Source organism: Microcaecilia unicolor, chromosome 5 (genome assembly GCF_901765095.1).
Source record: "Microcaecilia unicolor chromosome 5, aMicUni1.1, whole genome shotgun sequence".
In the NCBI taxonomy this organism is placed as follows: domain Eukaryota; kingdom Metazoa; phylum Chordata; class Amphibia; order Gymnophiona; family Siphonopidae; genus Microcaecilia; species Microcaecilia unicolor.
Genome location: NC_044035.1, coordinates 154391100 through 154415986, shown reverse-complemented (window position 1 = coordinate 154415986; position 24887 = coordinate 154391100). Strand labels below are relative to the sequence as shown.

General features: G+C 44.8%; 1 protein-coding gene across 1 annotated transcript in view; it reads right to left on the bottom strand.

Moving 5' to 3' along the window:
* The window catches only part of HELLS (helicase, lymphoid specific), a 351006-nt gene that overhangs the window by 243545 nt on the left and 82574 nt on the right, over nt 1-24887 (bottom strand). The window contains exon 4 of the mRNA XM_030203455.1: nt 10448-10510. Coding sequence (XP_030059315.1) covers nt 10448-10510 — 63 coding nt within the window. The remainder of the gene's footprint in view (nt 1-10447; nt 10511-24887) is intronic.

Sequence of the window (24887 nt, the reverse complement as noted above, 5' to 3'; positions counted from 1 at the left end):
TATGTGTGTGGTGGGGTCAATTCTGTTCAATATATTTGTGAGCGACATGGCCGAAGGGTTAAAAGGTAAGGTTTGCCTTTTTATGGATACCACCAAGATCTGTAAGAGTGGACACCCCAGAGGGAGTAGAAAACATTAAAAAGGATCTGCAAAGGCTAGAAGAATAGTCAAATGTTTGGCAATTAAAATTTAATGCAAAGAAGTGCAGTGATGCATTTGGGGAGTAGAAATCTAAGGGAGCCGTATGTCCTAGGAGATGAGAGGTTGATGTGCATAGACAGAGAAATGGACCTTGGGGTAATGATGTCCAAGAATCTCAAGTAACAAGAGTGTGACAAGGCAGTGGTCTTAGCCAGAAGGATGCTAGGCTGCATCAAGAGACGCAACCAGCAGAAAAAGGGAGGTGTTGATGCCTCTGTAAATGTCGTTGGCGAGGCCCCACCTGGAATATTGTGTTCAGTTTTGGAGGCTATACCTTCCAAAGATGTAAGGAGACTAGAAGTGGTCCAGAGGAAGGCAACAAAAAATGGTATGCCAAAAGGTGTAAGAGAAGAGACTGGAAGACCTAAATATGTATACCCTAGAGGAAAGAAGGGACAGGGGAGAGATGATACAGACATTTAAAATACTTGAAAGGTATTAACATAGAAACAAATCTTTTCCAGAGAAGGGGAAATGGTAAAACTAAAGGACATGAACTGAGGTTGCAGGTCGGTAGACTTAGCAGTAATGTCAAGGAAATTCTTTTTGAAAGTACAAAAAGTAGACGACTCCAAAAACAGGTCCCAAAATGACCAAAAGTTAGAAATTCTCAGACTCCAAAAGATTCTCAAAAGAAATAGTTTATTCTTAAATGATGAAATACAGGATGCGTTGATATCTTTTTCACAGACAGAATGGTCGAAGCCTTGAATGCTCGGGAGATAGTACAGACAAAAACAGTGACAGAATTCAAAATGGTGTAGGATAAACACAGAGGATCTCTAATTAGAAATTTAACGGTATAAAGAAACCTAAACTTAAATGGCTGCATGTGTGTGGATGTGTTGAGTGATGCTCAGATGGCAACTCCAGCTGTAATGAAGTAGGACCGGTGTCGGGGCAGACTTATATGGTCTGTGTCCTGCAAACGACAAGACAGATAGGCTTGAGCGGGCTTCGACAGAAACTCCAGTGGTTGGAATGTAAGGACAAGGCCGGGCAGTCTTCTATATGTCCCAGAAATGCCAAGAAAAGACCATGACCAAGTATTTTGCATCACATTCATTCTTGATTTAATCATGAATTGATAATGAGTGTGGCAGTTGGGCAGACTGGATGGACAGTTCAAGTCTTGATCTGTTGTCTCTTGCTATATTACTATTTTACCTCTATTGTTTAAATCCGTGTACTGAAATTAGCAATTCCATCTTATTCATATTCTGCAAAACCCTGCAAGTTATTATTGATTCAACCATGAATTGATAATGAGTGTGACAGTTGGGCAGACTGGATGTACAGTTCAGGTTTTGATCTGCTGTCACTTGGTATGTTACTATGTTGATATCTCTATTGTTTAAATCCATGTACCGAACTTAGCATTTCCAACTTATTTATTCATATTCTGCAAAACCCTGCCAATCATTTTTTTTATCCTTGTACGCTCCTTTCTGCATTATTTATAGTAAGTTCCAACTCTTCATTGAATAACTAGTTCCACCAGAAAAGGGTACTACTCAGATTTGCTCCTTCCCTATGCTCCACATGTTTAAAGGGGTACCAATTAATACTCTGTTTCACCTAGGTTTTTTTTCTTGATTACCACCAATTAACCCTACTTAAAATCTCAATAGTTTCAATTATATTAAACAAATTGCTTTGGGGATACTTTCAAAGATGGCAATTTTTCTGTCCTAAGTTGTTCAGATAATCAGCCAGACAGTAGTGCTGAATATTGCTGTTATTTGGATAACTTGGGTGGTTGGTAGTCTACTGGATATTCAGCGCCATTATCCCGATAGTGGCTGGTGCCCAATATCTGGGAATATTTTTAAATGCTGCCGTTGGCATTTAAAAGAAGTGTCAACTGCACAGTTCAAATATTGACCTGGCTCCTTCTAGACTGAAGTGGTTCTTCCTAGCTATCCACCCATGAATATTATTCCTATTCAGTTTTTATTATTATTATTATTATTATTATGGATGACCCAGGAACTCCCACATCAATGGCAATGAAGGTTGCTTTGTTGCATCAGGATCTGGATGGCTTGCCTGTAATAGGTGTTCTCTGATGACACTAGAACAATTAACACAGAATGGTCATTTGACTTCTCTCACTTGACAGCATTGGGATTCCAGAGATTTCTAGGGAAATCTATACTACCCTCACCGTTTCCTCAGTTTACCACATAGCCAAGCATTGAATATCTGGGAATAATGCAAGTGGCAGATAAAAAAAAGTGCTCACTGCTGCTGGCTGAATATCTACAATGTCTGCATTGGACACACGTGCTCGATCCCAGGGGACTAACTCTATGCAGGTCTAGAGACTGTGGAGTTACCATACAGCCCCATGCTCAAGGAGCCTTTTTCAATGGCAGCTCCTGAATATGAACCTGAATGTTCAGTAAATGTCGATTGGGAAGAAAAAGCTTTACTTTCTTTGTGTTGAACTGGAACTACTACTACTATTTAACATTTCTAGAGCGCTACAAAGTGTACGCAGCGCTGTACAAACACAGAAGAAAGACAGTCCCTGCTCAAAGAGCACTCAATGACTGAGAAGGCACCAGTCTGCTTTTCTTGAAGTTAATTACTCATCTGAGCGCTTGCATTAACAGTAGCACACAGGCAGTGATTTGCCCGATTTCTACTTTTGTTTTGCTCATATAAGCCAATCATCCAAAGGTGCACTATGATGCCTTCCTGGTGGAGCTCTGCCACCACAACTACCATAACTTTGGAGAACATGCAAGGTGCCATAACCAATCTGAATGGGTTTGAAACTGATAGTGATAATCTAGAATTGCAAACCGAAGTAACATCTGTTGTGGCTGCCAAACAGGAATATGAAGATATATCTCCTTGAGATCAAAGGATATTAAGAACACTCCTTGGTGCACACTGCTACTATCATTGAGTGCAAAAGAGTTTCCATTTTAATCTCTCTCAAAGTGCCCAATTTATACCCTTGAGATAAAGAATAGGCTAAAAGCTGCCTTCTTCCTTGAGAACAGAACTACAACCCCCAGGTCCAAAAGCCTCTGCAGGATGCTTTGAACTGCTGCCACCTTAGCTGGCACTCAGCAAGGCAACGCTAATTTAGTGGCAGCAAGGTAGTGAAAAACTAACTTTTAGCCTTACTTGACCATGTCCAGCACCCCGCAGGTCAATCACCACCTAGACTCACTCCTCTAAAAGATTTTGAAGTCAGCCTTGTGGGGTTTTTTTGCTTGATGAGTGGGCTTGCAGTCCATCATTGTGATGAGCTTGAGGGTCACAGGACCTTAAAGCTCTGACCTACTATTTTTCAGTTGCAGTGAAAGGAAGCCATTTGTGACTGAAAAGAAGAGCATGGGAAGGTAAGCCTGCTCTTTAAGGCTGTGTCTACACACCAACTACAGAATCACAAAAGGTGCCTAGCCAAGACTATGACCAACATGCTCCTGGTTGAAGTCCTGATGAAATCATGTAAGATGTCCGCCACATAAGCCAAACTATTTTCCATATATGCAGACTCAAAGAGTACCAAGGTCCTCCTTCAGTGGCTCTGTGAGACTGCAACACCCATGCAGACGTCTAGAGACACAGACATTGCACACCTCAGCCTGGAGACCCAGTGCCATCACCTTGAATGTCTACGTCAACAAGTCTTCTAAGATGCAATCCTGGGAGGCTCGGGGTGGACCTGGGAGTCACCCAAAAGAGGCTACGAGAATAGGTAGATGGACTGCAAGTTCTCCACAACACTTGGAAAGCAGCTGGAGCGCTGGGCACCTGAAGCAAAAGCCCTGAGCGGATTGGAGTGGACCTGGGAGTCACCCTGGAGACGGCTGTGAAGATATACAGATGGGCTGCCAGTCCTCCACAGCACCTGGAAGGAGCTGGTGGGAGCGCTGGGCACCTCCAGCACGAACCTCCCAGCCAAGGAAAAAAAAAAACTTACCGGGGGTTAGGCCAAAGCCAGCATTCCTCCACATAAGGGTCCCTTTAGTTATTTTTCCTTTCCTCATTCCTTCTTTCTTTCTTTGTAGGATATGAAACCGAAATAGCTGGTTTACGTTCAGACGTTTTTTTTGGAATATTTTTCCCTTTAATTATTTTTCCTTTTTCCGCTCCTTTTTCCTTCTTTGTAGGCTATGAAACCCAAATAGCTTGGTTTATGTTCAGAAGTTTTTTTCTCTTAATGTTTTTCTTGTTATGTTGGGTGTTTTTCCTATATGGAATATAGATATTCTATAGGTTTACTGAAATTATACATAATTAAAAAAAAAAATACTAAAAAATATCTTATTATGGAAGTCTACAAGAAAAGCACAAAACGTTGAAAATGCCAATAAATAAAAGCCACAATGATCGTGGCAGTGATAGAGTTTCCTGAAAATTAGGGCTAACAGCAGAAAAAACGTCAGAGCGAAGGATGCTGCAAGGCCAGGGTTGTGCAGGACAACAAGCTACCCAATTCTGTAGAGATCATGTGTCTCATCTGTGGGGCTTGTTGTTCGTCTGAGAAAATTATCTTGCTTTGTTTAAAATGTTCTGTTTAGATGCAAGTGGGTATTTTTTTAATTTGTAAAGAGTCTATTATGAATATCAAAATTCCTTTACAGAAAGAAATGCACATTACTTGAAAGCATACAATTCACAATAGGAATCTAACAGCTTAATGTCTAATTAAACTCCAGTTAAATTAAACTACACAGAATGACCACAGCAGGAATTCAAAGTCCACTTAAAGCATATAATATGAAACTCCAGGAAACATGTGATGGAGCCTAACCAGAGTCAAATACCACCGGTAGAGCACCTTTACCACATTCTCCTGAAAGGGAACTGAAACAGAAATCTTAGACCAATTATTTTCAAAAAGGCCCAGTCGCCCTCCTCAATAACCACCCCCAATTCCTGATGCCACTGCTCTCTATGGGCATAATTAGGACCCATCTGCCCACATAAAAAAAAGAATACAAACAAGTAATAAGCCCCCTGGTAGTTTTAGAATCTTCACACAAGTCCTCTAGAAAAGTGTTCTCTCGCAAAATAGCCGCCCGGATCTCCTTTGAAAGGAGAAAATGCCTCAACTCAGAGTATGCAAACAATTCATTAGGCAATATAGGGAACTGTTCCTGCAAAGACACAAATGAAATCAATCTGTCTTCCTCGAACAACTGACCCCAAGAGGCCAGTCCCAAGGATTCCCACCGATAAAAGGGCCCCAAGGAAACTCCAGGAGGAAAGAGTGGGTTATGTGCTATCGGCAACAACTTAGATAACACCGCTTCAGGCCTGTCAAAGAGCCCATCCCAATAGAAAAAAGTAGAATAGATCGATGGCCACAAATCTATACCTAAAGACTATGCTTACGAGGAAGCCACATCAAAGCCCTAAGTGGACAAGAGCCTACCTCATCATGTTCCAACTTCACCCATAGCTTATGCGATTGATCATGATACCACTCAAAAGCCCCTCGCGCTTGAGCTGCCCTATAATACCACGCAACATTCAGAACATGAGCCTGCCATGAGTGGGAAAGCGCGGGGTACAAATGTAACAAAAAAAAAAAAAAACACCAAGGCCCCCCTTTCTCCTATCTTTGTACAATAAAGCTCTGGGCAACCAAGGACGCAAATTAGCCCATATAAATCGGGTCAATTTCTCCTGCACCCCCTTCAAAAAACCTCCGGATACCCTAATTGGAAGAACCTGAAAAAGGTACATCAATCTCGGCATGACATTCATCTTCAAGAACGCAATTCTACCCAGCCAAGATAAGTCGGTCATATCCCACTTCTCCAAATCTCTATAAAGTGTCTTCAAGAGGGACGGATAATTAGCTGAAAACAACTCAGATATATTGTGAGTGATCATGACCCCCAAATAGGCTATACCTTTCGCCACCCATTTAAAAAAAAAAAAAAAGACTGCTGGAGCGAATCCAGAACCGGGGAGGGGATGCCAATCGCAAGAGCCTCTGATTTACTTACATTTAATTTGAAACCTGAGACGTCGGAATATAACGACAAACCTTTCATCAAGTTAGGAAGTGAAATTAATGGTTTTGTCAAGGAGAGAAGCACATCGTCTGCAAAAAGCGCCAACTTATAGTCCCTACTGCCAACCTGGATCCGACCTAATGTACATTGCAAGAGGCTCCATAACTAAAGCAAACAACAATGGCGACAAAGGGCATCCCTGCCTTGTCCCCCTAGACAACGAGAACATCTTTGAGTTACCTCCATTAACTCTCACACACAAGGCCCTAATCCATCTGCAAAATCCAGGTCCAATTCCAAAGCGATCCAACACTTGAAACATAAAAGGCCAATGGACTCTATCAAAAGCCTTTGCAGCGTCCAGTCACAAGAGACAGACCGGTAGGTTCCTTTTCTTTGCAATATGGATCAAGTTTACCATTCGTCTGATATTATCCATTGCTTGCCTGTATGGGATAAACCCTGTTTGATCTGGGTGGATCAAGTGAGACATAAATTTAGCTAGACGATTGGCCAGCACTTTTGCCAAAATTTTTATATCTGAATTTACAATTGAGATAGGGCGGTACGAGGCACAATCATTCACATCCTTCCCTGGTTTGGGGATCACCACTATCCAAGCCTCCATCATAGAGGAAGAAAACTCACCACCCTCTAAAATCTCATTTATTATCTCTGTCAAAATGGGGGCTAATTCCCCTCTAAAGGTTTTGTAAAAATCATTGGGTAGTCTGTCCAAACCAGGAGACTTCGCCACAGGAAGAGCCTTTATCACCTTAACGACCTCTTCCACTGAAACTGGGGCTTCCAGAGCTTCCCTCTGCCCATCTGTAAGTTGAGGAAAAGAACAATTCAACAAAAATTACGTATCGCTTCAGGATTTGGCGCAATGTCCGAAGTATAGAGGGATTGATAAAACATCTGAAATCTCTCCCTGATCCGCTTGGAATTGGTTGTCACAGTTCCCCCACCGTTCCATATTTTAAGAATAGTCCTGTCAACCCTTGTTTGCCTCAGTTTTACCGCCAAGGCCCTACTAGGTTTATTAAAGACAAAGTGCGAATATCTGTTGATCCTGGAAAAACTGTAACTGATCTGAATATATCTGGTCCAACTTCAAACGGAGCCCCTGAATTTCCCTCAAAGTTGTGACAGAGTGAGTAATTTTATGTCGTTCTGTTAAAATATTTAACTGCGTTAAACATTGTGCAACCTCAGCTCTTTGCTTCCTTGCCCTAAAACTAGTCTTTTGAAGGAAATAGCCCCTTGACACCGCCTTTAACGCGTCCCATACCACCCCCAAAGAGGGTCCTGAATCAACATTATGCTCTAAATAGTCACGTAAAGTCTTTCTACACCCAGCCAAGATTTCCTCATCTTTCAACAAAGTGACGTTCAAGGACCATCTCTTCTCTCTCTCCTCCCCTGCAAGTGAAGGAAGACCAACCCAGAACGGAGCGTGATCCGAAATAGTAGGCGTACCAATATCAGATGACCACCCAGCATATGTCAAGGATACATCTACAAAGATATAATCAATCCGAGAGTAAGTATCGTGGGGATGCGAATAAAATGAGTAATCCTGAACCCCCGGGTGGGAGACACGCCATACATCTCTAGTAAAGCGGGACAAAGCTTGAGATAACATAACATCTACAGCAGAAGCCACACCAGACCTATCCAACACTGGATGCTGTGTAGCATTAAAGTCCCCCCCCCCCCCCCAACAATAAGTTTACCCTGAGGGCAAGAGGAAAATTGTCCCACCAATTTAGACAAGAGCCCTTTCTGCCCTTCATTAGGCGCATATATCGAGGCCAATGTTACAGTCTGATCCCCCAATAATACACTCAGTATCAAGAAACGCCCCTCCCTATCTCGCTTCACCCTCACCACCTGAAGCTGCAGCGTGGAATGAAGCATTATGGCCACCCCCCTTTTCTTAGACCCATCTAGAGCAGACACACAATAAACAGAGGCGTATTGAGAATGTGATAAAAACTTTTCATGTTCCCTTCTCAGATGAGTCTCCTGGAGAAACACCACCTGCGGATGAGTGAGTTAATTCTTTAAATAACTTTTGGCATTTTTGTGGCGAATTCAGGGCCTTCACATTATATGATAGAAATTTTAGGTCCCTTGTCATATCAAACACCTACAGACAAACCTATGCCCCACACTGCACATCTGGGAAGCCCTTTATTTCACATCCCCCCCCCCCCCCCACAAAACACTCCCTCCCCTTCCACCCCTACAAGTATTCCACCACCAGGCCTAATATCCCCCCCCCCTGAAATATATACTCCCCCTCCAACCCCGCCTGGGAATTATAAGAAAAGGACATCAGCCATCTCCCAAAACCCACTCAATCCCAACACCCGCAGTCCCCCCACCTAGCTCATTCAAACCCCCTCCCCACCATTCCCCCTTCAACCCCTTATTACCCCCAAACGCTCACACAAACATCCTCAAAGTCCAAGTGTACAGCTAATTAAGGAGCCAAGAGCTTCCTAGGGAGATATCATGAACAATCAGAACTTCCACAACTTTACTTAAGCACAGATCAAACTGGATATTCAAGCAGCTGTTCCAGATGTCTTGGCTTTCCCCTCCACTCTCTTCCATCTCTGCAGCTTAGCTTTCACATTGGCAATCGATGTAGCAGCCACCAGAGCTTTCGCCACCGACACTCCTATGTCCGATAGTATCTTTCAAGCGTCCCCTGGTGTACGGATGTGGTGCCTCTTACCCCCTGCAGTGAAACAAAGAGCAAAGGGAAAGGCCCACCTATAAGGAATTTTTTGCTAGTTTAGGACCTCAAGTACTGGTTTCATTACCCTCCTCTGACAGAGTGAACTGAGACAGGTCCTGAAAAACTGTTATTCTGGCATCATTGTATTCCACTGAAGACACCTGATGCGCCTTCTGTAGTATTTGTTCTTTCACAGGAAAGGCAGCAAAGCGCACTATGTCGTCTCTCGGCCTGTTGTCAGCTGGTTGTCCAAACGCCCTATGTACCCGATCAATCTCCATCTCCTCCGACCCCAGGAGTTTACCACAGATCACTTTAACAATTGTAGGGACATCCTCCTTGTCTCCCACCTCAGGAACACCTCTCAAACGGAGATTGTTCCGTCCTCCACGGCTCTCGAGGTTGTCCACTTTATATTGCAGCTCCTCATATGCTGCAGTTATTTTTTGAAGGTGCGAATCCGCACTGCTCAGTTGCTCATCATGGCCCTCCACACGGTTCTCCAACTCCTCTACCCGCCCTCCGAGCTCATGAAGATCCACGCTCAGAGCATCCATCCTAATATCTCCTCCTTTGAGGTTTTAATATCTTCTCTGCTGTCCGCTAGCGTTTTCAATAAGTCTTTAGAAAAGCTCTGCACTTGTGCTGCGGACCCGACCTCCGCCGACGCAGAATCTGAATCGGAGCGGAAAGGGGAAGCATGGCGGCGTGGAGCCTTCACCGCCGACTTAGCAGACTGCCGCGTGCTGTCTTTCCTGGCCACCGACATCCCCCAGATCTCTCAGCAAGATCACTTCAGCAGACCTGTCCCGATGTCCAGACAGTAAAAAGGGCACTCTTCGAAGCTGGTGAAAGCAGCTGGTGCTAGTTAAAGGTGAGGAAGCAACGAAGCCTAAGAATCAAGCAGCCATTAGGCAGTGTGACATCACTTCCCTTGATGTGGGTTTTTTTTTTTTTGTTACATTTGTACCCCGCGCTTTCCCACTCATGGCAGGTTCAATGCGGCTTACATGGGGTAATGGAAGGTTAAGTGACTTGCCCAGAGTCACAAGGAGCTGCCTGTGCCGGGAATCGAACTCAGTTCCTCAGGACCAAAGTCCACCACCCTAACCACTAGGCCACTCCTCCACTTCTGTTTTTAACGCTAATTCCCTATCCTCTCCCCAGTTTAACATCCTGACAATTGCAATTTTAATTTGCACAGAAAGCAAGAGAAAAAAAAATTGAATGTAGGAAAAAATGGCAACTATGGTATTATTTTGTGTGTTAATGGTCACCTGATGAAACTTTCCTTACTGTCCCTTACTGTGCTGGTCTTCCATCAGATCAAATTGTCTCCTTCCAGTCCTTGGGGGGCATCTGTCCAGGCCACACGCCCAATGGAAAAAAAATGTAGATGCACATGCGCACACTGCTGACCCTGACAGCCATATCTGGTTCCTGGAAAATGGTGGCCAACTCATTCTCTAATATCAATGAATAATCCAAAAATCAAATAAGTTACCTTAGCACCTTCATTGGGTAAGTTTTTCTTCTTTCTTTCCAATTTTTCCTTCTTCTTCTGTTCCTACAAAACACAAAATTTTTACATACCAAACATATGAATGTCACAAGTAAAATCTTCCTATTAACATCTGCTCCTTTTTCATAGAGGTCTATAGTGCATACTGGTTGCACAAAGATTTCTGCTGTTCAATTCCATGGAGAACAAGCACTACCTTTTACTAGCAAATGCTATTAAAAACAATCCAGAAATTCTTTTGCTCTGGCTAGTCAGTACTTGAATATAAGGCATAAAGAGAAAGTCATATTTAGATACTTATATAGCCCCTAGCATATTTGGATTCCAACATTGATTCAGGCAAGCATGTCAGCACATTAACTGACAAAAAGAATTCAGTAGAAAACATCTATCCACATTCGGCCTATCAAGACAGAAGTATAATCTGCTAGCCAAGTGCTTCTCAACTTCAAGGCATATTTACAATTTTGCTCAACTCTCAATGCACATTTAGCTAAACTTTGCACAATCCTCAGCACCTTTACTCCGATCAGGAGGAAAGCAGCACTTTTTACCTGTCGATGCCTCATTATGCTATCTAATTTCTGAACATACAGGGGCAAGCGGGTCAAGATCATGGAGTTGATTCTGCCTTTCTATAGTACAACCAAAGTGGTTTACATATACTATATGCAGGAACTTGAGCATCACGGTTATCACACTGAAGTCAACAAGGAAACCATGAAGAGATAAGAGTTGTTCTTTTCCTGGCAGTGAGAAAGATAAGGTTCCTATCTTTAGTGGATGAATTTAAGATGCCTAATCCCGTGTTGCTAATAATGAGCAGATAATTATGACGAGATGGGGGAGACATCTGATGGGCAAGCCCTGTGGGAAAAATGCAGTAATCTACTCAAAATGTACCAAAAAGCATATACTTTAAGTTTTGTTACTACAAAATATTTTTGAGCCCTCTCTCTCCACATAGAGCCTGGAGTTGTGTTTACTCCAAGCAGACAGTATGGCAAAGAAGAGCTATGTAGTGTTTCCCAACCAGTGTGCCTTCAGAATTGAACAGGTAAACCATGAAAAAAAGTCACCACTGCGTAATACCCAGGTTGAAACAGAACCTGGGCTCTCAATATGTCACAGCGTTTAAGAGATACCAGCAGTGGATCTTAAACATGCAGGAGCTACTTCTTAAACAAGTGTAATCACTTATACCTCTCCTTCCTAGATAAAAAAGAAGTGTGGGAATTAATAAGCAGCATGTAGGGCACAAATATGTAGGCAAATAGTGTCCCTTCCTCTTTCTAAGCCATATTCTTTGAATCCTTCCAGCCTCTGATGGGGTTTCCAGTGCTTCCCTATCTTTTCTTTTGGCCAAGAAAACCATCTCCTATGCTCATGCTGCATCCTCTGGAGAGGCTGGTGTGCTGAACATTTTTGTTAAAATACAGAAGAACTACATACTGGGTGAGATCAAAGTGTCCATAAAAACCTTACACCATGTTTTTTGAACAGTGGTAAATCCAGATCATAAATACCCGAGACAGGATGCTACAGAGTGGATAGATTCCATGATGACTATGACCAGATACCTTGTTCTTTTAAACCCACTAAATGCTTTTAACACATCCTCTAGCAATGAATTTCAGAGTTTAATTATGCTCCGAGTGAAAAAAAAAAAACAATATTTCACTGATTTAAAAGTGCTACTTAGTAACTTCATAGATCTAGAAATAGTACAAATAGTAGGGGACAAACAACCAATTTGTGTTTACTTACCTAATTATTTCACAGACCTCACACATCTCTCAGCAGTCTTTCCAAATTGTAACACACTAACTTGCTTAGCCTTTCATTATAGGAAATCCTTCCATTCCTTTATTATTTTATTGCCCTTCACTGAACCTTTTCTAGTGCTGCTATATCTTTTCTGAGATGCAGTGACCAGAACTGCACACAAAACTCAAGATTTGTCACAACATGGAACAATACAGGAGGCACTATGGTATTTGCTTTGTTATTCATTCCTTTCCTTATAATTCCTAGTGCTGTTTCCTTCTTTTGACCACTGCAGCACACCAAGCTGAGGATTTCAACATACTGTCCATGATCCTCTTCCTGGGCAGTGACTCCTAATATGGACCAAGCATTGTGAAACTACAGTTTGGATAATTTTCCCCCTATGATTATTACTTTGCGTTTATTCACATTAAGTTTCATCTGCCATTTAGATGTTCAGTCTCTCAAAGTCCACTTGCATTTTCTCACAATTTGCTTGTAATTTAACAACTTCGAATAATTGTATGCCATCCACAAAGCTGACCAACCTCATTCATGCTCCCTTTTCCAATTTATAAATGTGTTAAAAAAGCACCAGTGGATTCTTGAGGCAGTCGCCATTGTACATTTCACCATTGACAAAACTGATTGCTTAGTCCTATACTTGGTTTCCTATCTTTTAACCAACTCTCAATCCACGATAGGACATAGCCTTATATCCCTTACCCTAAAATTTCTCAGAGTCTCTCAAGGACTTTATCAAATGCCTTCTGAAAAAACAGATATAGTACATCAACCAGCTCATCTTTATCTACATGTTTGTTACTTTCAAAAAAAATGTAGCAGATTGGCGAGGCAAAAGTTTCCTTGGTTAAATACATGTTGGCTTTGTCTGTGTATTTGTTCAGTAATTTTGCTCTTTAGAATAGTCTTGACCATTTTACCCAGTACTAACTTCAGGTTCACTGGTCTATAGTTTCCCAGATCACCCTGGAGCCCTTTAAAATATTTCCCACCCTCCAATCTTCAGTATCACAGACAATTTTAAATGATAGGTATGCTATTTCATTTGAGTTTTTACAGAATTCTAGGATATATACTCTCTGGTCAAGATAATTTGCTACAGATGCTAGAAATGATATTTAATGATAGGAGGAACTGAAACAAATCTCAATGAACCTGAAAGTTGTATCTCCCCAATATCCACTTCAGTAAACACAAAGAAGGAGAAATTAGGTCTTACCTCCTAATTTGCTTTCCTTTAGTCCCTCCGGACCGGCCCAGATTGTGACAGATGGGTTGTGCATGCCTTCCAGCAGGTGGAGACTAAGAATTCTGACTCTACAGAGTGAGCCAATAAGAGCCCTTGCTAGGTAAAGAAAGATCCAGTATATCGTAACAAATCAGAAGAAAAGAAGAGAATCACATTCTGTGCACCTTGGAACCTGAGCAGCCACGAGCACCAGACTTATACTGAGCCTGTGCCATATACTTTCTGTGCCTTTCGTCTCATAGGCGCTAAGAATTCAGCAGGAACCTGTTCAGATTGTAAGAATCTCTGCTTTTCTTTTTTTAATTGAAAACAATACTAAGGAACAGTAAACGGACTACACAGCTCTCCAAGACCAAAACTAAGATACCAACTTGTCAGAAACGACCTGACAGAATAATCTACGGGAGGGTTCTGGGCCAGTCCAGAGGGACTAAAGGAAAGCAAATTAGCAGGCAAGACCTAGTTTCTCCTTCCTTAGCGTCCCTCCAGACCGGCCCAGATTGTGACTGATGTGAAGAAACAAACCAGTATCCTTGTGGGAGGGACCCTAACAACCCTGCCATGAGAACACTAGCGCCAAAACCCGCCTCCTGACGACACTGGACATCCAAACAATAATGCTTAAAAAAAGGAGTGCAAGGAAGACCACGTAGCTGCCTTACAAATTTCCAAGGGAGGCACAAGAAAGCGCTCCACCCACGAAGCAGCTTGACCTCTGGTTTCCTGGAAAGCAGGAGCGATCATCTCCTTAAGCCACCTGGAGATGGTAGGTTTAGATGCCGCCAAACCTTTACATGAACCTCCAATCAACACAAACAGATGATCAGTGCGCCTAATGCTCTCAGTCATTTTCACACAGTATTTCAGAATTCATCTGACATCTGGACAAAATAAATGGCGCCGTTCCTCCAAACCGGAAGAACCCAAAACAGGTAAAAACTACTGAGATAAATGAAAGAGAGACAAAACCTTAGGAAGAAAGAAGGGAACCAGACGCAAAACTACCCATTCCTTAGAAAACTCAAAAAATGGAGAACGACAAGTGCCTGCAGTTCCGAAACTCTCCTAGCTGAATCAATGGCTATGAGAAAGCTCCTCCTTCAGCTGACGTACTGAGGTACTTACGTACGTCTAGTAGCGCTTTAAAAATGATAAGTAGTAGTTGTATTTAGATGAGGCGAATAGATCCACGACTGGCTGGCCTCAACGATCCACGACCTCCTAAAACGCATGAGCTCCAAGGGCCCATTCTCCCAGATCCAGAGTGTGACGGCTGAGAAACTCTGCCTGAACATTCACCGCTCCTGCTACATGTGACATCGTGATGGCCTCCAGATGGCTCTCCTCCCAACCTATGAGTTGCGCAGCTTCTTGTTCCAAGAGATGGCTTTTCGTTCCCCCATGATGATTGACATAGGCCACCGCCGTGGCATTGTACGATGCACACCAAATTGCCCAAAACCAGAGGGCGAAATGCTTCCAAGGCCAGCCAAATCGCCCAGGTTTCCAACAGGTTGATCGAGCAGCAGGCCTCCTGGCGAGACCACAGACCTTGAGCATACTGACTGAGACAGCGAGTCCCCCCACCTCTGAGGCTGACATCCGACATGACTACTGTCCACTGTGGCAGATCCAGAGGCATTCCCCTGGACAGATTGGATACCTGGAGCCACCAACGTAGGTTACTGCTGTCCTGGGTTCTCAAAGTCAACTTCGCCAGTAGGGAATTTCTCTGTGGCTACCACCTGGAAAGAAGATACTTCTGAAGAGGTCTCATGTGTGCCCTGGCCCACTGCACTGCCTCTATCGTTGCTGCCATCAAGCCCAGCACCTGAAGATAATCTCTCGCACAGGGAAATGTCTGAATCTGAGCCTGTAATTTGCGAATACTGGTCTGGTCTATTGATAACCTTAAGAGTGGACTAACACGACTACTACACTCCTCTACTGGTGAGAAACACTGTACCCTGAATCATGTCGAAGGAAACCCCCAGACAGTCGAGGGACTGAGAAGGGACTAGGCGGCTCTTGAGAAAGTTGATCACTCAACCGAGGGATTACAGAAACTGGACCACCCAATCTGTAACCTGCAGACTCTCTTAATGTGGCTTTGCTCTGATCAGCCAATTGTCCTGGTAGGGATGGACTAAAATACCTTCCTTTCAAAGAACCGCAGCCACCACCACCATCACTTTTGTGAAAGTGTGAGGAGCTGTAGCGAGACAGAAAGGAAGAGCCTGAAACTGGTAATGCCTGCCTAGAACCGCAAACTGAAAAAAACACTGATGAAGGGGTTGAATAGGAATATGCAAGTAAGCCTGTCAAGTTCAGCGAAGTCAAAAACTCCCCAGACCTGACTGCCACTTTGACTGACCAGACCGAAGAGTCTTCATAGGAAAAGAGGAAACATTGGAGGGAATGATTGACCGCCTTGAGATCCAGAATGGGACGGAAAGATTCCTCCTTCTTCGGGACGACAAAGTAAATGGAATAATGACCCTCCTGAGTTCTGCGGAGGGAACTGGACAAACAGCCTGCAAAGCAAGAAGCCTTTGCAGCGTGTCCCGAACTGCGTTTTCCTTGACCCAGGAGTCACAAGGTGACTCCAAAAAGGCGTCGGGAAGATGCAGCGCAAACTCTAAGGGAGTACCCATCTTGAATAACCTCTAGCACCCACTGATCAGAGGTAATCTGGGCCCACCTCCAATAAAACTGTGTTAACCGTGCTTTTACAGGAACTAGAGGCTAGGCCCGGAAACCTTCACTGGGCAGGACGGGAGGAGCATTGGAAGGAAGCTCGTGCAGGATTACCATGGAAACCTTAGAGGAGTGCACTAGCCTCAAAATGTAACATTTCTCACAGAAACATGGAGTCAACAGCCCTAAGCCTGACTACCTAAACCCCATCTGTACTGACATGCTCTGAGAAAGGGAAAGAGAGAAAAACCTAGAGCAAGATCCCTAATCCTGAATCCTTTCTCCGCACCGAGTAGGATCCCTAATGCTGACCCCTTTCTCCCCTCCATTAATGATGTACACACACACCCTGAACCTCCTCAAGGAGAGTCCAGCGATATTCGTAGTGCAACTGTAAGAGGTGCACTTAAACCATAAATCACCTAGCAAGGCAGAGGCATGTCCATCAGAAGACTTTTAGATAGTCAGTAAAGCTGCAGCTTAAGGCTCTCGCTGCCACAGAACAGTCGCACAGGTCTACTAGATCGCCGACCTCGCCCTTGGGAAGCTGCAGGAGACTGAAAGACTCCCACAGGAGTCTGCAAACTGCCCCAGGCCTCCTCCTCAGAAGTCCTTAAATGCTAAATATGAAGAAACTTACAGCGATCCACCCCAGTTCCCCAGTCACACCTTCTGAAAGGCCTGCACATAAACCTGCTGAAATCACAGGTGAATCGGAACCAGAGGGAGTGCCAGCACTTCAGCAATGCCATGTGGTGTGGCAGGAAAGATGGCACACCCAAGAAAACAGTTGCCCTGCACCCGCCAAAACGAGCCGGGAAGAAGCACAATGCCTCCAGAGTTGAGTGGTACAGCGGAGCTCCAGCATGGGAAACAGCAGCAGCCCAGCGGCTCCCAAACTGGGAGCCGCTTTTGCTCTCTCCTACTGGTGTGGGTAGGGTAAGGACTACTCGCCCCTTTCAGAATCACTGTCCCACATAGGAGCCAACTTTTCAAAATGATTGGGGGTGCTGAAATTTTTTTTTTACAGGTGGTGCATTCCCCACCCCCCGCCCCCTCCCCTCCTCTCCGCCCCCCCCCCCTCCTCTCCCTCTCTCTCCCCCTCCCTCTGCGTTCCAGGCCCTCCTTTCCTCCTCCCTATCTACTATCTATCTACTTATCATTTCTATAGCGCTACAAGGCATACGCAGCGCTGTACACCATATACAGAAGACAGTCCCTGCTCAAAGAGCTTACAATCTAGATAAGACAGGTAAACAGACAGAACAATTAAGGGTAAGGGAATAAAGAGGTGAGGATAAAGGACAGGGTAAGTGAATTAGGAGTCAAAAGCAGTGGTAAAGAGGTGGGTTTTGAGTTTGGACTTGAAAACGGCTAAAGACAGGGCTAGACGTACAGTTTTGGGATGACTATGGAATATCCATATTGGCGTCTACATCTCTCCAGAGACAATAATTGTCTGCTTGACGGGCAGGTACAAAGGTCAAGGATACACCTCAATACCCCTCGCCCAACATGTCTAGCCTTACTCCCTCAGTGGTCAGTGATCCCCTCCCAGCCACCCCCCCCCCCAAATGTGGAAGAAAGTGCATACCAGCTTCTGTTATAGCTAGTCCTACTAGAGAAGCAAGCAGGTCCCTGGAGTAGCCTAGTGGTTGGTGCAGTGCACTGTAGAGAAGGGGACCTAGGTCTATATCCCACTCTACCTATTATACTTGTAGTAGAATGTGTGAGCCCTCTAAAACTCACCAAAAACCCACTGTACCCACATATAGGTTACACCTGTAGCCATAAGGGCTATTGTAGTAGTGTACAGTTGGGTACAGTAGGTTTTTGGTGAGTCCTGGAGAGCTTACCATACAACATAAGGTGGTAACAGTGAGATGTATACCTGGGACATTTCCTGTGAAGTCCACTGCAGTGCACCCCAGGGTGCCCCACTGCTCTGCCGGGATGTCCGCATGGCCAGCATACCAAGAACGCTGGCTCCTTCTACATCCCAATGGCTTGATTTTGTGCATTTTTCATTTGGGCTTTTTTTTTTTTTTAATGGCTCAAAAAGGTAGATACTCTGAGTACAGCAATATCTAGCAACTGGCCATTTTCAAAACAAAAAGATAAAATTGCCATATTCACCACTTGAATTTTGAATGTTTTGAGCGAAATGTCCAAATATTTATATTTGATATACTGCTCTAGAGGAGCCTTTCAAAGCAGTTTACATATTCAAAAATAGGTTTATCAAGAAAATGAACAGAAGTACAAAATTGATAAGACAGAGAAAAATAATAGTTCTACAGATCTGATCCAAGGGCTGTGATCTGGAGACAACTCACAGCAGGCTGCAGAAGTGTGGGCTTTATGACATTAGCTAAAGGCATCAGGAAAGAAAAATGTCTTCAAGGTGATCTTAAACTTATCGAAGGAACTCTCTAGGCATAAATGGGAAGGTAAAGCATTCCAAAGAGAAGGACCAGTGACACTGAAGATCCTAGTTCTTTAGTAGTCAAAACAAATATGTCTGAAGGAAGGTACCACAACTTGGTTAAGTTGTGAAGATTGCAGAGTGCATCCTAGGGTATAGGATATTAAGAATGAGTATTTTATAGGAAATCCTGTGAAAGACTGCAAGCTAGTGTCCGAGTTCCAAGCCCCCCCCTCCCTCCGTCCGAATTTTAAAAGCCCTCTTCGGGGTGGGGGGAATGACAATTTCTTCCTAAAAAATTGGAGGTATATGACTCACTATTGTGGGAGTATTTGCTTTGTTATGGGAGCCGAGTTCATTATGCTTGTTTATCTACATAGTTGGTTATTTTGTTGTACCTTTAAGCGTTAATAAAAAGACTTCTAAAAATGAAATAATATATAAGGTAAACTCAAACAGAACAGTCTAATATACTGCATCTAATGGGTTGGGCCATGGCCCCCACCAATATGTTGTTGCCCAACACTATTTCAGCAATTTGAGAGTTTGGGGACGGGGGATGAATTGATTAGTTTAGCCTCTCCAACCAAAAGGCGTTGAAACTGCCCCAGAAGTGCAATTTTGTACAGCTAGAATTGTAACTGCCACAAACATACAGCTAGCTACTTGTGTTCATCACAGACCATAATTAGTTCTGTATGTCCTCTAAAGTTATATTTTTAAGTCAATTTTGGCTTTTAACACCTTCCAGTTATGGAGAGACAGGAGGGGCCAAGGGCTTGATACAGCTCTCCTTCTTAACCCAGGGCCTTTATGTCTGAAAATGATAGGCCCCCCAGGTAGGATCTGTCTTGGTCTCCACAGCTCAGGGCATTATCTTACATCGATCTTGTATTAAAAATCTAGACAGATACAAGTATAATTCTTATAAGCGACTGAGGGCGATCCTTATCGATTAACTGGGTAGAAAACACATCTAAGAAAACGTTTATAGCTAGTTGCATTAATCTGGAAGAATTCAATCCTTAAGCGTTTACATTCAAAAGCAACAGCACTTAATGAAAGGGAAAATCACGTGCCTTAACTTCCAAGAAAAGATGGGGGCAAGTCCCTGCTTCCAGTAACCCATCTGGCCCGAAGCAGGTCTGGGGAGTTGAGCAGCAGCAGCTCTCCTGGCACCCCAGATCCTCCTTCCCTGCAACACGCCACGTTCACAACACTCTTCTTACCTCCTCAGTGAAAAGCATGCACTGCAGGTTCGTTTCTTCAGCCTTCCTTTCTGTTTCTCGGCTCTGGTCCCGCCCTCATTTCCTGTTTTCGCAAGGGCAGGACCAGAGCCGAGAAACAGAAAGGAAGACTGAAGAAACAAACCTGCAGTGCACACTTTTCACTGACGACATAAAAAGAGGGCTTTTAAAATTCGGAATTTCGGACGGGCAGACGGAGGGATGGAGGATGGGCCCTGGAATCGGAGGGAGGGAGGGACAGCCAGACGGGCCTGGAATCGGAGGGACTTTTAATCTGGCTGGGCTGGAACGAAGGGAATTTCCGGTGCTAAAAATATTGGGGGTGCTCCAGCACCCACGGAGTCAGCGCCTATGCTGTCCCATGTCATGTCGGTCCTCACACCCCTCAGCCGGTAATGCAAACTGGCATCAACTTGCTGCGCAGGACGAATCAGACAGAGTTTGTTTCTTTTTTTTTAAGGCAGGAGAGGACGCTGGAGCAAAAGAAACCTCAGACTCTTTTTAAAGTCAGGAGAGTGGGAACCACAAACATTAATCAGGCAGAGAGGAGGGGGCAATGGGGGAGGGAGGGAGGGACCTGGCATACCAGATGTACACCCAAATCCCAGGACCAGGACATCTCAGACACCAGAAGCTCGACTAGACTCAGGGGACCAGGCCAGGAGCCAATCAATCCAGAGCTGCACGATTATGACCATCCACCTGCTAGATAGGGAGAATACTAAAGTTAAGTTGACTGCTCATGACCACATACAGTAAACCTCTGAAGTTCTCTCTATCTCCACCTGCTAGTAGAGGGCCATAACCACAGGTCTCTGGATTGATCTGTGGGACACTATAGAATAGGAACATACAGGATATGCTTAATCCTTTTTTTTTGAGGGGGAGGAGGAGGAGGAAAGAGAAGTAATGACAGAAGGGGGAAGGGAACTGAAACCATAGTGCCCCTAAGCTCAGCTGAACCAGGAGACTCAAAACAGGAGCAAGATCACAGGTGAGAGCAGGAATTGCTGAGAGACCATCCATCACCTGCGGAGACAGAGGAAATAGTGGCTTGCTTATTCACTGACCAACCTATATAAACAGAGCTCAGCTTGTTACCCACAATTCATGGGCTCATCTGATGCTGATGAAATTTACCATTTCCAACTACTGGTGGCAGAACAATCAAAAGTTGAGTTGTCTACTGGTGGCAGAACAATCCAAAGGTCTGAGTTATCCCAAGGAAAATGTCCAAGAAAGTTTCATAAATCATGCAGTAGAAACTGACTTTGCCTCAAATTATGTCATTCTTATTACAAGATGATCACCTCTGCAAGACTGAATGCTTACTCTTTACCAGTAATATTTAGAACCTGCCACATACCTTCTCCCCTAAAAAAGCATGAAACATCCGATATCAGGTCAAATGTTTGGCATGAACTAGACAAGTGCAGGTTTTGTACATCTGGTAATGTTAACTGCAACCTAAAGCTGTGAATAAAAGGTGAAATTAGATCTTACCTGCTAATTTTCTTTCCTCTAGACCCTCCAGACTGGTCAACACGCGTGGGTTATGTACTCCTACCAGCAGAGAGAGACTGAGAAAACACTGAGCTTTGGATACACTATATATAACCTGTACAGAACCTCAACTAGCCAGTATACCAATGACAAAGCAGAAAATAAACAAAACCAAACTGGTAGAATCCATGTACATGGCAACACCAAAACAAACTGTGTGAACGTACTTCGTCAGGCAGGCGACCAACAGAGCCAAACCTGTAACAGACTCAAAACAGCCTGATAAGCTGAAATCTGAATCCACTTGAACAACAATCATCAGCTGTCGGAAAATAAACTAGAGAACGACCCCTGGCCTTAATCATATACAGGGCAGGCTCTTGACCGGTCTGGAGGGTCTAGAGGAAAGAAAATTAGCAGGTAAGATCTAATTTCACCTTCCTCAGCGACCCTCCAGACCGGTCAAGATGCGTGGGATGTACCAAAGCAGTAAACATCTACGGGTGGGATCCCCGAAGGCCAGAGGTCAAAACTGCAGCCCCAAAACTTGCCTCTTGCTTTGCGTGAACATCAATCCGATAATGCCTCACAAAGGAATGTAAAGAAGACCAAACCGCTGCCCGACAAATATTCAGCGGAGGGATCAGACTATTTTCCGCCCAGGAGGCCGCCACTCCCCTCGTGGAATGAGCTGTAAAACCCTGAGGTATCTCATGACCCTTCAACAGATAAGCTGAAGCAATCGCCTCCTTCAACCAGCGGGCTATAGTTGCTTTAGAAGCAGCTGCTCCCTTCCGAGCCCCGGCAAACAGAACAAACAAATGATCCGAAGCCCGGAACTCCTGAGTTCTCTTCAGGTAACAACGCATGACCCGCCAAACATCCAGCTTTGAGAGACGACGCTGTTCTGAATTCCCTTCCATATCTCTGAGAACTGGCAAAATAATTGTCTGATTCACATGAAAACTGGAAACCACCTTGGGCAAAAAGGATGGCACTGGTCTCAAAGAAACATTCTCCTTGGAAAAAGACAAGAAAGGCGCTCTACAAGACAAAGCGTGAAGTTTGGAAGCTCTCCGTGCCGACGTAATGGCCACCAAAAACACTACCTTTAGGGAAAGATCCTTGTAAGTAGCTGTAGTCAAAGGCTCAAAAGGGGGCCGGACCAACGCCTCGAGAACAAGATTCAAATCCCATTGAGGAACCACCCACCTCCGAGGAGGACGAATCAACTTGACCCCTTTCAAAAAACGAATCACATCTGGAGCAGAAGCCACAGATTTCCCCTGAATCCTTCCCCGGAAACAGGACAGAGCCGTCACCTGCACCTTCAACGTAGACAAGGCCAAACCTCTATCCAAACCATCTTGCAAAAAATCCAACACCTCCGCGATAGAGGAACGAAAAGGGAAAACTGCCCGATCTTGGCACCAATGCTCAAACAGCCTCCAGACTCTAACATATGCCAACGAAGTTGACCGCTTACAGGAACTCAACATCGTATTGATGACCCTAGAAGAAAACTCTTTCTTCCTCAACCTGTTCCTTTCAAGAGCCAAGCCATAAGCGAGAACGGAGACGGGTCTGGCATTACGATCGGACCCTGACACAATAATACTGCCTCTGTCAATGGAATGAGCTGAGATTGGGTGGCAGAGCCGGTGGTGGGAGGCGGGGCTGGTGGTTGGGAGGTGAGGATATTGCTGGGCAGACTTATACGGTCTGTCCCAGAGCCGGTGGTTGGGAGGCAGGAATAGTGCTGGGCAGACTTGTACGGTCTGTGCCCTGAAAATGACAGATACAAATCAAGGTAAGGTATACACAAAAAGTAGCACATATGAGTTTATCTTGTTGGGCAGACTGGATGGACCACGCAGGTCTTTTTCTGCCGTCATCTACTATGTTACTATGAATTGGCTCCACTACCGCTAACCGCACCAGATCTCAGTACCACGGACGACACGGCCAATTTGGAGCTATCAAAATCACCAGGCCCAAGTGAAGCTCGATCCCGCTGGACTACTCGACCGACTAGAGGCCACGGAGGAAAAACATACAGCAACTCCTGAAGCCAAGGCAGCAGAAGCGCATCGATCCCCTCTGCCCGAGGGTCTCTCTTGCGACTGAAAAACCGATGAACCTGAGCACTGTCTGCCGTCGCCATGAGATCCATCACTGGAAGGCCTCATTCCAACACAATGCGATCGAAAACCGACCGATGCAGAGCCCATTCCCCTGGATCTAGAGTATGTCTGCTCAGATAATCTGCGTCCACGTTGTCCACTCCGGCTACATGGCCCCCCGAAAGAGCCTGAAGATGTTCCACCCAAAACAACATAGGCACCGCCTCCTCTGCAACCGCCCGGCTCTTTGTGCCCCCTTGCCGGTTGACATAAGCTACGGCCGTGATGTTGTCGCAGAGCACTCTGACCGCTTTGCCGAGAAGCAGACTGTGGAAGAACTGAAGAGCCAGGTGAATGGTACGAGTTTCCAACCGGTTGATGGACCACTGCGCTTCCTCCTGAGACCACAAGCCTTGGGCTACCTGACCGAGGCAATGAGCGCCCCAGCCTGTCAGACTGGCATCCGTGGTGAGAACTACCCATTCTGGGGCTTCCAACGGCATTCCCTTTTCCAGGTTGGGCATGTGTAGCCACCACCGCAGACTGAGATGAGAAATTGTGGCATTCTCACCTCTAACTCTTGTGTTTGAGGTGCCCAACGGCTCAGAAGGTCTGACTGCACCTGTTGCATGTGTGCCCTGGCCCAAGGAACGACTTCTATGGACACCGCCATCTCATACCCAGAACTTGGAGATAAGCACGGGCCATTGGTGTTCGCTCCGTCAGAAGCTGACGAATCTGACCCTGCAACCTGAGAATCCGAGAAGGCGGCAAAAACACTCGGCCCTTTACTGTATCGAACCGGACTCCCAGATACTCCAGAGACTGCGACGGACTGAGATGACTCTTGGCCAGATTCACCAACCAAGAGACTCCAGAAATTGTACCACTCGAATCGTAACCTGTTCGCTCTCCATCCTTGACTTGGCTCGAATCAACCAGTCATCGAGATAAGGGTGCACTAAAATGGCCTGCCTCCTCAGTGCCGCCGCTACCACTACCATGACTTTGGAAATGGTGCGAGGGGCTGTCGCTAGACCGAAAGGCAGTGCACAAAACTGAAAATGCTTCCCTAAAACAGCAAAACGAAGAAACCGCTGATGTCACACTCGAATGGGAATGTGCAGATAAGCCTCTGTCAAATCCAGTGAAGCGAGGAACTCCCCACTCTGCACTGCCACAATGATGGACAACAACGTCTCCATGCGGAAGGAGGGAACCTTAATTGACTCTTTTTAGATCTAAAATTGGCCGAAAGGAACCCTCCCTTCTTTGGCACCACAAAATAAATCGAATAGCAGCCTGTTCCTTGCTGACCCGGAGGAACCGGAACTACTGCCCCCAGATTGACCAGACGAAGCAAAGTGTCTCAAACTGCCGCTCTCTT